Consider the following 14,516-nt stretch of genomic DNA (forward strand, 5'->3'; position numbering starts at 1 on the left):
TATTAAATTTGTAATTAAATATTTAATAGATTTCTTAATACGAATGCAGGAGTCTAATAGCATGTTTGGTCAATTAATCTTTTTAGTCGGAAAAAAAAGTATTTTTTTGCCAAAAATGCTTTTCCCTCAAAGTTATGATATCTGATCGAGCTTTTTGAAGGAAAAAAAATATTTTTGAGTAGAAGTATAAGCAATTTTTAAGAAGTAGAAAAAATAGTGTTTCCTCAAAAACATTTTGAGAAAAATATATTTAAAAATATTTTTTAAAAGATTTGTCAAATATTATTATTGTTCAAAATTACTTTTCAAATTAATTAGCTAAACACAAATTACTTTTTATCAAAAGTACTTTTTTGAAAAAACTTTTAAAGAAAAACGCCTTTCAGAATAAACTGGTTTTAGAAGTTTGGCCAAACATGCTATAAGGAAACGTTATTAAATTCATCTGAATCCATAATTCATTTTCTAGCTCCACCCCTATATGTATATATTTATTAATGCACGTAAAAGATTCAATCCCATTTTCTTCTTTTAAGAATCAAACTAAAAACAGTTTCAAGCTCGTTCAAAAATTTGTAGTAAAATAAATGCACTCTGATTTTACTGACTATAAAATTGAATCATCAATGGATATTACACTACTGTATTTCCAGTTATCCACTAAAATACCAAAGTGTTATTCTACTAACACATACTAATCATTTTAAAAATTCCATTTAAAAATTTATTTGCCATGAAAACTTAAAAAGGTTGACTTTCATGGAACTTGTTATTATTCCACAATATTAGTTTTTTTTTAAAAAAATAAAGTTTAATATATTCTTTTTTAACTATGTAACTTTTTCTCATACCTGTATAAACGCGAGATGTCTTGTTCATTGAACTGATTTCTTTTATGCTCTTTCTCAACACGATCGACGAGGATTTACGCTGCCAATTTCAATTTGTTTGAGATTGAAGTATAGTTTTTATTTTTATTTTTATAATCATATCTTTTCTCCAACAAATTATGTAAGCTTTAAATTAAAATGAATAAACCTACTCTATGGCCTCTGAATATTAAAACTAGTTTAGGCTTTTAGCACACACAAAATCACGTGTTAAGTTAACAAATAATACAGGCCTTGTTCCAAATAATTTTTTGAAAAAAAGGATAAAGAAACAGATGGATTATTTAAAAAAGAAAAAAGAAATAAAAAGAATGGCAGTCATGTAAATAATAGGAATTTTTTTAAAAAAGGATAAAGAAACAGATGGATTATTTAAAAAAGAAAAAAAGAAATAAAAAGAATGGCAGTCATGTAAATAATAGGAAATAGAGGGGCAAAAAGATGAAGTTAAATGCGAGGCGGAAGGGGCCAGGTGGATAGTATAAAAATGGGCAACTGAAACACTGTATCCTTACCACCCAGATTCCACTGGTTCCCTGCTTTTTCTCTTTCTCTCTCTCTCCAAAAAATTTGAAAAAGCAAAATTGAATTTTATATTTAAAAAGTATTTATTTACGGAGAAAAAAAGGACCACTACAAGATCACAAACCCTAGAAATTTCGTGAATCTTATAATTTTCGTCGGGTTTGATTGATCAAAAGTGAAGTCTTTTACGTTATTATATCAGGTGCAATACATTTCTTCGTGTTCTCTCTAGAATTTTCTCCGCAGTAAAAACGGAAAAGGTGCGTTTTTTAAATAAATCCTTTTTTTATGTATGAAATTGTTGAATTTTTGTATGTTTTATGTGTTTAGTTGTTGAATGTTGATCTGGATGATTTGGATTGATATTTGTCTGGATTATGTGTATTAATGGAGACATAATGTAAGGGTAATTGCTTGATTTTGTGATTGTAATTTGAGCGGAATATGGACAGTTAGTGGTTTGGTTTACGAAGCTTAGGCTCAGATCTGTTTTGCATGTTTGAATTTCATTGTTTTTTTTTGGATGGAATTTTGTTTTTGCAAATTCATGTTTTTTTAAAAAAAATTTTATTTCTTATATTGAATTCATTTTCCTTTGAAATATTGTCTCCATTTCAAATAGAATGAAGGACAATCATATACTAGTTTCTTTTTCTTTCTATTCGGACATTAATTTCTTAATTTTCTTAGAAATAAACTCTAGATATCTAGGGAAAAAAATACTACTCTGTTTAAGGTACCAAAGGTGTGGCCTAGTGGTAAATGAAGTGGGAGGAGAATAATGAGGTTTCAGGTTCACATCCTAGCGGAGGCGAAAATAACTAGGTGATTTCTTCCCATCTCCTAAAGCCTTTGTGAACAGAGTTATTTGGTACCTGTGTAGTGAGAGGTAGCAGGTGTCCGGTGGAATAGTCGAAGTAGGCTCAAGCTGGTCCGGACACTAAGTCATCAAAAAACAAATAATAAAAATATTACTCTGATTGAGTTACAATTTTTTCATTGTTAAAGATATTGAATGAATTTATGAAACTGCTGGTTTGGTTGCCTGAGGAGAGAGATAAAGATAAGAGGAAGGTTTTTACTGCATAAATGTGCTGGTAAATGGAACTAGAGATATTTTACTTAGTTATATAAGGCTATTGGGAGAAGTGGTAATTGTAAGCTGAAACTTCATGATTGATTTGGGTTTCTTTTATCAAAGCCTGTTGTTTAGGTGGGCTGTAAACGTTTGATTTCTTTAGAACCATTACAAAGATTAAAGTTTTTTTTTTTCACTTGCTACCTAAAGAAAATTTAGATTCTTGAATTTTTTTTGACTGTGTTGGAGATAACAGTGATATGTTACTTTCATGGCGTTGCAGGGAGAACAGTGTCACCTTTTGATCTGTTTCTTTTGTTCGGAATCTGCTGATAGTAATACACAACAAATTTGAAAGAAGCGAGACTGACTCGCCGGTATATAATATTTTTATCATGGTGGTCACTGCTGCTACTGGCGCATTCTTTCCTGTTGCTAATCCACCTCCTGAATCTGGTGGAGCAAAACCATCTGGAAAGGTAGGAGGAAGTCTTCCTGGAAGTATAGATGCACGGGGGCTCAATGCTAAGAAGCCTGCTTTTGGGAGTCTACAAGCTAAGGCCAATGCTCAAGCTCCTCCTAAGGTGAATGGAACAAAGGTAGGCATTATGGATGGCCTCAAAACTGATGATGAGGTGTTTTCTTCACCTCCACCAAGGACCTTTGCAAACCAGTTGCCTGATTGGAGCATGCTCCTTGCTGCCATCACAACTATCTTTTTGGCTGCTGAGAAGCAATGGATGATGCTTGATTGGAAGCCCAAGCGTCCTGATATGCTCGTTGACCCATTCGGTTTAGGAAAGATTGTGCAGGATGGCCTTGTTTTCCGTCAAAATTTTAGCATCAGGTCCTATGAAATAGGGGCTGATAGGACTGCGTCTATAGAAACGATGATGAATCATTTACAGGTATTCTAGGCTTTCATTTCCACTTAGCAAAGAATTATTGACTTGAAGTTGTAGAAGCATCTTGTTTTGATACCTTCACGAGCTTGAGTTTGTTCTGCAGGAAACTGCTCTTAACCATGTCAAGTGTGCGGGACTCATGCATGGTGGGTTTGGATCGACTCCAGAAATGTCCAAGAGAAATTTGATTTGGGTTGTTACCAAAATGCAGGTTGTAGTGGATCGCTATCCTACTTGGTAAGTTTCTGCTCTTGCTTCTCTGACATGCTGTATCGGAGTCTGAGGTACTAGAAAGGGTAAAGCCGAAGTTCAGCCATTCTTGGCACTGTCTTTGTTGATCAATATTGAAAGCAATTTGAAATTGAGGTTCATACTCCAGAATTATTTAATTTGTTTAATTAAAACTTCTTCTACCACACATTTATGTAATATTGCTTAACCACAAGTCAGTTTTCTATTGTAGTCTTAAAGCTCTGTATAGCATTTTGCTATTCTGTGATATGAGGAATCACTTTGATGAAGTTGAATTTAATATAATTCCTTATCTCAAAATCCATGCACTCTTTTTGGAAGATAATGACCAATTTAAACAGGAAAATCTTGTTTTACATGACTAGAAATCTCTAAAGCTCTTTTAGGTGCCAACTAACCTCTATCATTGAATCATTTTGCTCATTTTCCGCCTAGCTATTAAGCAATTAATTTCCCGTTCTATCACAATATTGCAGTTAAGCAAACTATCCACAGGAGAAATATTAGGGGTTTCTTTACATTTGTATAGTTACTTTGGATCTGTTGGGATTATTCTTTTCATACCTGTTCTACTGATCTCCCTATTGATATTTCAAACACTATGCACAGTTTCTTTGACATGTGAAATGAGCATGGAGATCTTTGGACTGATTTCTTTCTCACAGGGGTGATGTTGTTCAAGTTGACACTTGGGTGGCTGCATCAGGGAAGAATGGTATGCGGCGAGATTGGCTTGTCCGTGATAGTAGTACAGGGCATGTATTGATGAGAGCATCCAGGTAGGGCCATTATTGTTTAATCTACTTCAGTTTGATTAAATTTTTACACGATGAACTTTTACAAGCATATTATTCAGTTATGTTCGACGTAAAATGATTTTATCATTTCCATTTAGGTTTGTTTCTTTGTGGTTGTAACCTTCTTTTTGGATTTGGCTGTTTTATGACCAAGCCATAGTTCCTGATCTCGTCTGTAGTACGTTTGGTGGCCAACCACGAAACCCTTGATCTATTCATTGTTTGGTGTTGGTTTTAGGTGTAGTAATGCTATTTTGATTATTTTTGACCTTTCTGCTTTATTTTATCTTTAAAAAACCATTTTATCATTTTAAAGAGGGTTAAGGTGGTAAAAAGGGGTGTGACATGTAGTACGTTTGGTGGCCAACCATGAAACCCTTGATCTATTCATTGTTTCATAACTGTGACTAATTTTGTTTCCATTTGCTTGCAGCTTATGGGTGATGATGAATAAGGAGACAAGGAGATTATCTAAAATACCGGAGGAGGCTCGGGCTGAAATTGAAGATTATTTTGTTGATTCACCTCCTGTTATTGACGATGACAGCCGGAAGTTACCAAAACTTGACGAGACAACAGCAGACTACATTCGAACTGGTTTAACTGTAAGTAGAAGGATTCTTCACTGGTGACTTTGTCATATCTAAGGACATCTTTAATATCTTCTGATTTGTTGAATTTACAGCCAAGATGGAGTGACTTAGATGTTAACCAGCATGTTAATAATGTCAAGTACATTGGCTGGATTCTTGAGGTAAATCCTCTTCCTTTTCCTCCTCCATCCTTTAAAGTATTTTTTTCTTCCCTGTTATTGCTTGTAAAATATTTTGGTTTATGATTAGGTTACGTAGCACAATAGATGTGTTTAGATTTTCATCATATTCTGAAATCGTGTGTACGATGGAGAAAGAAAAACAAAACTAAAAGATCACGTGTGCACTGCACACACTAACCCAACCGAATTCTGTATTTTCTTGGATTCATGGTGGTACTGCATATCCTGAGGTTTCAGAAAGAGCTGAATTATGTCCTATGATGTGTCGATGTGTTGGGAGCTTTTTGCATACTTAAGTTCTGAAATACTTATCTACTTATATCTCCGGTTAGAGGAGAATTGTTGTTCGTCATTTCCCTTGTGGGTTGTGCACCATATAGGAATAAAAAGTGTATATGTAAAATCAAGTTTTTTTCTTCTTGTGGCTGGTAAGTATGAAATTCTTGCCAATTCTTTTATTTTTCTATAAAACTAAAGTGAAAAACCTCTTCCCCAAGAAAATGAAGTTCTTTTTATCAGCCTAAAGTAGGGAAGGCTATATAAACTCAAATGAGCAGTGTGATTTGCAGTGTACTGAAAGACTCTTGATGGTTAGTGAAGTGTCTTTAGGTAAATGTGGAATTCCCAATATTTCTCATATCACTAGGGGTACATAAATAAAGAAATCTTCTCTTGAGTGCTCGAGAATCTTGGTTTCGTCGTGTCATTATGTATTTGCTTCTATTTATCACACCGCTCAAATTGTGGGACATGTCTTTGGCTGCAGAGTGCACCCATGCAAATACTGGAAGGCTGCGAGCTCGCGGCCATGACATTGGAGTACCGAAGGGAATGCAGAAGGGACAGTGTGCTGCAGTCACTGACCTCTGTACTGGACAAGGGTGTCGGTGACTTGGATGACATTGGGAATGTTCAGTGTCAACATTTGCTTCGACTCGAAAATGGTGGAGAGGTTGTTAAGGGGCGGACTGAGTGGAGGCCAAAACGTGCCATCAATGGAATTGGGAGCATCGGCGGATTCCCAGCAGAAAGCTTCTAGTTCCATTACTTCCAAGTGCTGGAGTTGAAGTAATGTCAGTTGCTGTATGTCACAATCCCTTGTGAATCCTCCAACTTGTGCTCTTTGATCTTTACATATTCTCTGCATATATATGGTGTTTCCTTTTTATCCTTGCCTTTTCTTCTTCTTTCCCCCTTGCCTCATCTATTAATCTTTTTCTTTATTTCCTTTAGAAACTAGTTAAGTTTTCAGAACTATTGTAAGTAGCCTTTGTGTCTTCTCTCTCCCTCATTCCCCCTAATCCAGAAACTTCTCATCTTTTGTCCCTTGTCTTGCTGTCAATTGAAAATTTAGCCTAAATGGCATTGCTGAATAGGACAAAATGGAATATTTTTTTATTGTGGCTATTCTTTATATCTGTAATGCAATATATTGTTCTCAATTGCCATGTGGTCCATCACAGTTGTCATCAACTTAGTGAATGGAAGTTTCATCTTGTATTTCTTCCATCCTCCGTTCGTTGTATTTGGCGATGTTTGACTAGTCACAAAATTAAGAAAGACATGCTTTTTCTAAGGGGAGTCTTAGAGTAATTGGTAAAGTTGATGCCATGTGAGAAGATCACTGGTTTGAGCCGTGAAAACAGTTTCTTGCAGAAATGCAGGGTAAGACTGCTTACAATAGAACTTATGGTCTGGTCCTTTCTCGGACCCCGCTATGCGCAGAAGCTTACACCGGATTGCCATTTTATGCTTTTTGGCCCGCTATGTGCAGAAGCTTACACCGGATTGCCATTTTATGCTTTTTGGCACATATCAATTGGATTAGTAGCTTGTTTGGCCAATCTTCTAAAATCTACTTTTTTTGAAAAGCGTTTTTTAAAAAAGTACTTTTGGTGAGAAATAGTTTGTATTTGACTAATTAATTTGAAAAGTACTTTTGAGCAATAATTAGTGTTTGGCCAAACTTTTAAAAAGTGTTTTTGGAAAGAAATTACTTTTTTCTAATTCTTCAAAACTGCTTTTGTTTCTACTTAAAAATATTTTTTTTCCCTTCAATAAATTTGACTAAACACCTTAATTTTGACAAAAAAAAACACTTTTGTTTAAAAAAAACATTTTTGGCTAAAAAATAAACTTGGCCAAATAGGTTATAGAACTTGTAGTCTTAAATGATATTTTTATAGCCATAGAAGCGTACCATTAAGAACAAAATAAAATTTTAGTTATAGAAATGGGTCGTCCTTTTGGAACAGATTAAAAATAATAGAGTTTTTCAGTTTGTCAATATTTTAAAGAGCAATTTTCATAAAGCACTATTTATTAGTGGTAATTAGCTATCTATAGATACAATTTGCTATATTACGGATTGTAGATACGTTTTCTGTTGTTATAAGATGTATTTAAGCTACTGTATTCATGAATACAGTAGCAAAAATAGGCGTGAATCAGGGAAGTCCAGCTAATCAGTTGTTGTATTCGAGTGTATTCGACTGCATTCATGGCGTGAAACATGAGATTACAGCTGGACAGATTATTGTATTCGACTGTATTCACAGCGTGAAACAGCAGATTACACTGTTTTTAAATGGAAAGTGAATCAATTAACATGATAGACTCCTAATAACTCAACAAACTCAATTATAACACACAAATTTTGTATTTCCAGTTATAAAAAAGATTCTCAACCGAAAAATACCCCAAAAACATAGCAATCTTTAGAGAAATTATATAATACATTTGAATACATAAATTATATTAATTAAAAAAAACATATGAATACATTCATGACATATAGCGAGACAATGAATACAATGAAATACATAGAATACAGCGGGATACATTGAAATACAATGGAAAAAAAAGACAGTGAATACAATGAAATATATGGAATACAACGAGATATATTGAATTACAATGAAGAAAAAGACAATTAATACAATGAAATACATGAAAATACAACGTGATACGTTGAAAATTCATTAAAATATATTAACATAAAATCAAATTGCTCAGCCCCAAACTCCGTCATCTTTGTTGAAGAACAAACCCTAATTTCCGGCGAACCCAAACAAAAAGTTAAAAACAAAAACACTAATGGTAGGTGATGTGGGTGAGAGGAATTTTTAAATTTAGCATCGTGTTTTCAGGGAATGGGGGAAGAGAATGACATGTATCAAAGTAGAGAGAGAAAGAAAATAGTGTAACTGAATAGCGTATTTAGTTGCTTAGAGTTAGGAGGTAACGAAAATTAAATATTTTGCTATAAATATTAAAAGGTATCTATAGAATATAATTTATTTAAATGATATTTATTTAAAATAAATAAGGTGTTAAACTTTGCTACAGGAGGTAAACATTCCTATTTTAAAATCATGATATCTAAACATGCCTAATTCAGCTCATTCAATTTTACGGTCGAATTCATGTTTGTTATGTCTTTTAGTGACACCACGTCTCTTTTTTGTTGGTGGGTGAGTATGTCTTTTACCAATCAAGGTAGTAATTGTGTTGCAGTTTTGCTTGACTAACAGATAAGGATATTCCACAAAAAGTGCAACTAGACAATCAACTTTACAGGTAATTGGATTAAGAATAAGTAGTGGAGATGTATTACATAATTTGAAATGTTTGGTGAAATATTGAAAAACTTATTTGAGATATATTTTGAGGGAGAATAGTTTTTACTCTAAAGGAGAGTCTTGAATTAACGCTAAAGTTATCTCTGTGTGAACTATAGATCATATGTTCGAGCCGTGAAAGCAGTCACTAGTGCTTACATAAGTAGGCTATTTACATTATATATACCCCTCAGGGTTGTAACCCTTTTCCGGACCCTAAGGGAATTTGGAATGCTTTGGGCATCTGCCCTTTATAATAGTTTTTATTCACAAGACTTCTAATTGTTTTTTCGAGTAAAATTTATGTTCAAGCACAAACTTTTAAATACTCTTTTCCAATTTTAATTTCAGTTACTTTTTTTTTTGAGCCGAAGGTCTCCTGGAAACAGCCTTTCTGCCCCTCGGGCTAGGGGAAAAGTCTGCGTACATATTACCCTTCCCAGACCCTACTTATGAAATTATACTGGGTTGTTGTTGTTGTTGTTGTTGTTGTTGTTACTTTTTTGTCAAGTTCAACTAAATACTGTCCAAACTCAGATTGAATATTAGAATTTTTTTATAATTTTTTATTACTAAGTTACTAAACTCTTATGGAAAAGAATATCTCAATGCTGGCAATGTAAAAATTGAAACCAATTTAAAAGAAAGCAGCTTGGTGGAGAAACTTTGTCAGTAAACAAAGGAGTGGAAGTTAATAACTGGTGGAGAAAATTTATTAAGTCAGATTATGATGTGACGGATAAGATCCTTCCACCTATTAATCAGAGTTTTCGGGTTCGAGCCATAAAATAGAATTTTTTTTTTGGTAGGAAACGCTTTTCCTTTTTAATGGATCTTATGCAATGTGAATCCGAATTAGTGGGGCTCAATGCAGATACCGAACACCGGTGAAAAAAAAAAAGAAAACTTAAAAAAGCCAAAGGCCATGTTCAATAATCCTATCTGGTGATACCAATATAATAAATAAATAGAGAATATGAACAAAATAATGTGTCTACCATGAGACTTCACATGAATAGGGAACAATTCATTTACTTTGTCTTAATTGTCATGAAAATAATACAATATCCAATAACCTCTTCTCACATGCTTTTTGCTCTTTTTGGTACATTTGTCACATGCAATCCGAGCCAGAGTGGGTGAGAATATTAAGAATTAAAAGATTAATTAGTAGTAGCAATTAAGATTAGGTCAATCATGGAACTTAATAATTAATTGCACACTTTCAGATATTACTAGTGTCAGTTTGCTTGTAGTTTTTAACGAGTTTAGTTCATCTGCCCCATACAAAAAAAATATATATATATATAATTGTGGGGAATAGAAGTGTGAGGTGGCATATAAGAAACTCACCTATCTTTTTTCTCCTTTTTTTGAGTTTTTTCTTCTCATTTTAACACAATAACCCAGTATTACATTTAAATAATTAGGGTGGTAATTGTACCCGAATAAATGAAGAAAGAGGGAACCGTTTCAATTTTTTTGGCTTTTCAATTTCCATGATATTAAAGGTGCAAGGTATCTTATCTTATATAAAGAGAATTACAGAATATCTGAATTCAATCTTTTAATTAAAATTAAAAGCCACCCACCATAACGATTTCATACTCAAGAAACTCTCAAAAGATTTGTGATTGGGGGAACAAACCAAGAAGATGTCATGACTTACTTTTGTTTCCTGATTACTTGGGATATATTTTAACGGTGACTTATGATTGTTTTGCAATATATTCTTCATTCTGGTACTAATATATCGGCTCATGTTGCTTTTTGAGTCGAGGGTCTCCTGGAAACAGCCTCTCTACCTTTCGGGGTAGGGGTAAGATCTGCGTACATATTACCCTCCCCAAATCCCATTTGTGGGATTATATTGGGTCGTTGTTGTTGTTGTCTTCATTCTGGTTGCAGATTGTATAAATATATCCTCTTGCAAGTGTTTTAAACGCGAAAAATAAACTTTCATTAATATTTCTTAGTATCATTCTCATATGGCCGAGGACAGGTATCACACACTTCATAACCAAAAAAAAATATATAAAAAAATAATCACATGTACAGTCATACTACTTTATAACATCATTTTCATATAACAACACTTCACTATAAAAGCCAAGTTTTACCGCAACCAATTTTTATTATATGTTCTCTATAACAATACTTCACGCTATAACATCCGTAAAATATCCGGAACAAACAATGCTGTTAGAGAAAGGTTTGACCATAGTTGTATATATGTCTAAGTGTTGGTATATAGTTTCCGCATGTGGAAGACATTTTAATTTCCTTTATTCTAATTTTATGGTCAAACAACTTGTCTTTCCTTTTTATTTTCCCTCTCACTTTATGGTCAAAGAGATAATTATTTTGTTTAAAATATTAAGAAATAGATTTAGTATAAAAATGTTTCGCTGATTTTGAAGTAATATGAAAACATCATTAAGTGTTTTTGGAGTGATCAAACGTAGGATAGTCAATTTGAAACTAAATCTTCACAGAATCATATTCTAGAGCAAATTACACACACAAGTGCTTTAAAATCAAACCTAGGATAAGCAAATATGAAAACAAAATTTGGCATCGCTCCAAGTGAAATATCTCAAAATTAACTGATTTTATTCACGTTGTACACTAAATATATTTATGTAAAATTAATGATATGAATAGGTTACTGACCTAATTGAGCAAAAGATTTATCTTTTTTGTTTAATCAATTAATTTATAAAAATAATTTTCTTTACATATGCACGAAAACTTTATTTTTATATTAACTAAATTTACAAAAAAACAAGTTTATATAATAATTTTACTGATTTCTTCATTACCGCGCGAAGCGCGAAAAATACCACTAGTTTATTGTTATATAAGTATTCTTGGATTTCTTATTTGGTGCCAATCATATGTTGTCTTTCTTTTTCTTTTTTTTAAAGTAAAAAAATTAAATTTAATTAATGCCGGTCTATTCCCATAGTTATCTTGATCTTAAAAAAATGATAATGGAAGTTCGGACTAGCTTGCACATATTATTTTATTCGATATTTACTACCTTTAGCTAGTATATAAGAATCGGTTTGGACATAAGAATTTTTTCATTTTTTTGAATTTTTTTTACTTTTTCGAAATCAGTGTTTGGCAATAAAATTTCTAATTTTCACTTGAAGATGAATTTTGGAATTTTTCGAAAATTTAAAAACTTCAAAAGGTTGTTTTTCAAAATTCATTCAGATTACTCACAAAACTTCAAAAACAACCCAAAATTTATATTCATGTTCAAACACAACTCTAAATTATCAAATACCATTTTTACTTGAATTTTTTTTCACTTTTTTTGAAATTTTACAATTCTTGTGCCCAAACGCCCACTAAGTATAAGTATGGGATAATTTAGTCCACATAGAGTTAGAAAAATTGAAATTATATCCAAAATTTCCATAATCTTCACTCATATTATTTGATCATTAGGACACACCCTTTGATACTAGTATCTTGGTCATTATTGTCTTTACTGAAATTAAAAACTTTAGTTGGATCATTAAATTTAGATAATATTCTATATTTTTAGTATTAAATAGAATCCAATTTTCGCGATTAAGGAAAACAGGAAAATCAAGATTCTGTAGTTAATATGTTACATTCAAATTAAAATAATATAGCAACGAGGACTATTATTATAAAAACCAAGCAATGTGGGGAATTAAATAGAGTTAGAAATGTGCTAACCTATAAATTGATACTCTTCCTCTACACTAAATTAAAGAAATAAAATTATGATTTATCACCGCTAATAAAAAAGCAAATTAAAAGCACAAACAGTCGAATTTGCACCAACAAAAAGCAACTAACAACCAATAAGGATCAAATAATAAGTACACTTTTATCCTTAACCATAGAAGTTAAGTACGTGTTTTGCATATAGAATCGCCCTTATTAAGGAATATTGTACCTGCCAATATGAAATTTCCCCGCATGAACTTGAATTTAGTCAAACCCCAGTGTAGATACTGAGCAACTTACAAAACACATGTTTAATGTCAAAATAGAACGGGCTAGCCAGTTTTCAGACTGGTAATTGAAAAATAAGCATCGTTTGCAAAATCATTGAAAATAGTCACTATTTTGCCGCAACACGAAAAGTTCCAGCATAATATACTAGAGATTTGAGTACTTGTATATGAACTTCCAGCATATTATGTTGGAACTCCTGCACACGGAAAGTTCCAGCATAATATAATGGAGGTTGGAGCACCTGTATATGGACTTCCAGCATATTATGTTGGAACTCCAGCACACGGAAAGTTCCAACATAATATACTGGAGATTGGAGCACCTGTGTATGGACTTCCAGCATATTATGTTGGAACTCCAGCACGCGAAAAATTCCAGCATAATATATGGAGATTGGAGCACCTGCGTATGGACTTCCAGCATATTATGTTAATACACGAAAAGTTCCAGCGTAATATACTGGAGATTGGAGCACCTATGTATGAACTTACAACATATTATGTTGGAACTCCAGCATCCAGCATAATATACCGGAGATTGGAGCACCTGTGTATGGACTTTCAGCATACTATGTTGGAACTCCGGCACATTATGAAATTCTAGCATGTTATGCTGGAAGGTTCACATTTAAAAAACTCGAATCCAATATCTTATGCTGGAATATTTTTCGGATTTTGAACAATGTTTTTTTTTTTCAGATTTATCTTTTACATGAAAAGTGGCTAAATTTCGATTACTTTTAAAACTGTGCGTATTTTTCAATTATCACTTGTAAATATAACTATTTTTGTATTTCTCCCATGTTTAATGAAAAGGAAGAAGGAGAAAAAGATGCAATGATTCATGAGATCCAAAAATTAAGCAAAATTATGGTATGTAATTAATTAGTGCAACATGTAACCCACTAGCTGCTATACATAATTTGAGTTGCAATGAATTGAGACTAATTTGGAACTTTAGCAAAGTAAAAAGTGTATTTGGATGTGACATAACCTTCATTTCTTTTGTCCATGCTTATATGATTACCGTTATTTTTTTGGAAAAGGTCCAATTTTGTTGCTATGTTATTCAAAATTGCTCAAGTTTTAATTCTTTTATTTGCCTTTATTATTATTAGAGTTCTAGCATGATTGGGATAAATTGATAAACTTCATGTGTTCAAATTCTTCGAGAAAAATATATCTAAAAGTACCCTCAACCTTGACTATACCATAAAATTACCATTACGTTGGAGCTCTGTTAGGACAAGAGGGGTTGCTCTGATAAACAACCTCCACTTCCAACCAAGAAGTTGTGAGTTCGAGTCTCTCCAAGAGCAAGGTGGGAAGTTTTTGGAGGGAAGGATCCCGGGGGTCTATTTGGAAACAGCCTCTCTACCCAGGGTAGGGGTAAGATTTGCGTACACACTACCCTCCCCAGACTTCACTAAGTGGGATGTTGTTGTTGATGTTAATGTTGTTGTTGTTGTTGTTGGAGTTCCTTTAGAAGTGAAAGGCAAAAATAAGATATTTTTCCTAGGTAATATTAGACCAAAAATTTAACAACGGGAAAAAATTGCTTAATTTTATATATTATACGAACAAATTTGATCCTTTTCTCTTGTTTTTTTTATGATGGTGAAATTCGGATCAACTTGTATGTTTCTTTGACTATTTTCTAAATACATTTATCT

General features: G+C 32.8%; 1 protein-coding gene across 1 annotated transcript; it reads left to right on the top strand.

The window, feature by feature from the left end:
- The first annotated feature begins 1,401 nt into the window (after window positions 1-1,401).
- Window positions 1,402-6,664, top strand: LOC107824843 (palmitoyl-acyl carrier protein thioesterase, chloroplastic-like). Its single transcript, XM_075220075.1, has 7 exons — window positions 1,402-1,675; window positions 2,777-3,401; window positions 3,502-3,635; window positions 4,316-4,429; window positions 4,881-5,052; window positions 5,133-5,201; window positions 5,989-6,664. The coding sequence occupies exons 2-7, from the start codon at window positions 2,889-2,891 to the stop codon at window positions 6,259-6,261; spliced, it is 1,275 nt and encodes a 424-aa protein (XP_075076176.1). The 5' UTR covers window positions 1,402-1,675; window positions 2,777-2,888; the 3' UTR covers window positions 6,262-6,664.
- Window positions 6,665-14,516: the final 7,852 nt, after the last annotated feature.

Source organism: Nicotiana tabacum, chromosome 8 (assembly GCF_000715075.1).
Source record: "Nicotiana tabacum cultivar K326 chromosome 8, ASM71507v2, whole genome shotgun sequence".
In the NCBI taxonomy this organism is placed as follows: Eukaryota; Viridiplantae; Streptophyta; class Magnoliopsida; order Solanales; family Solanaceae; genus Nicotiana; species Nicotiana tabacum.

Excerpts from the sequence above, each read along its gene's own strand:
- LOC107824843 (XM_075220075.1), top strand. The coding sequence starts at position 2,889 with ATGGTGGTCACTGCTGCTACTGGCGCATTCTTTCCTGTTGCTAATCCA. Across the intron at positions 3,636-4,315 it reads GTGGATCGCTATCCTACTTG|GGGTGATGTTGTTCAAGTTG; the intron begins GTAAGTTTCTGC and ends TCTTTCTCACAG. Across the intron at positions 5,202-5,988 it reads ACATTGGCTGGATTCTTGAG|AGTGCACCCATGCAAATACT; the intron begins GTAAATCCTCTT and ends CTTTGGCTGCAG.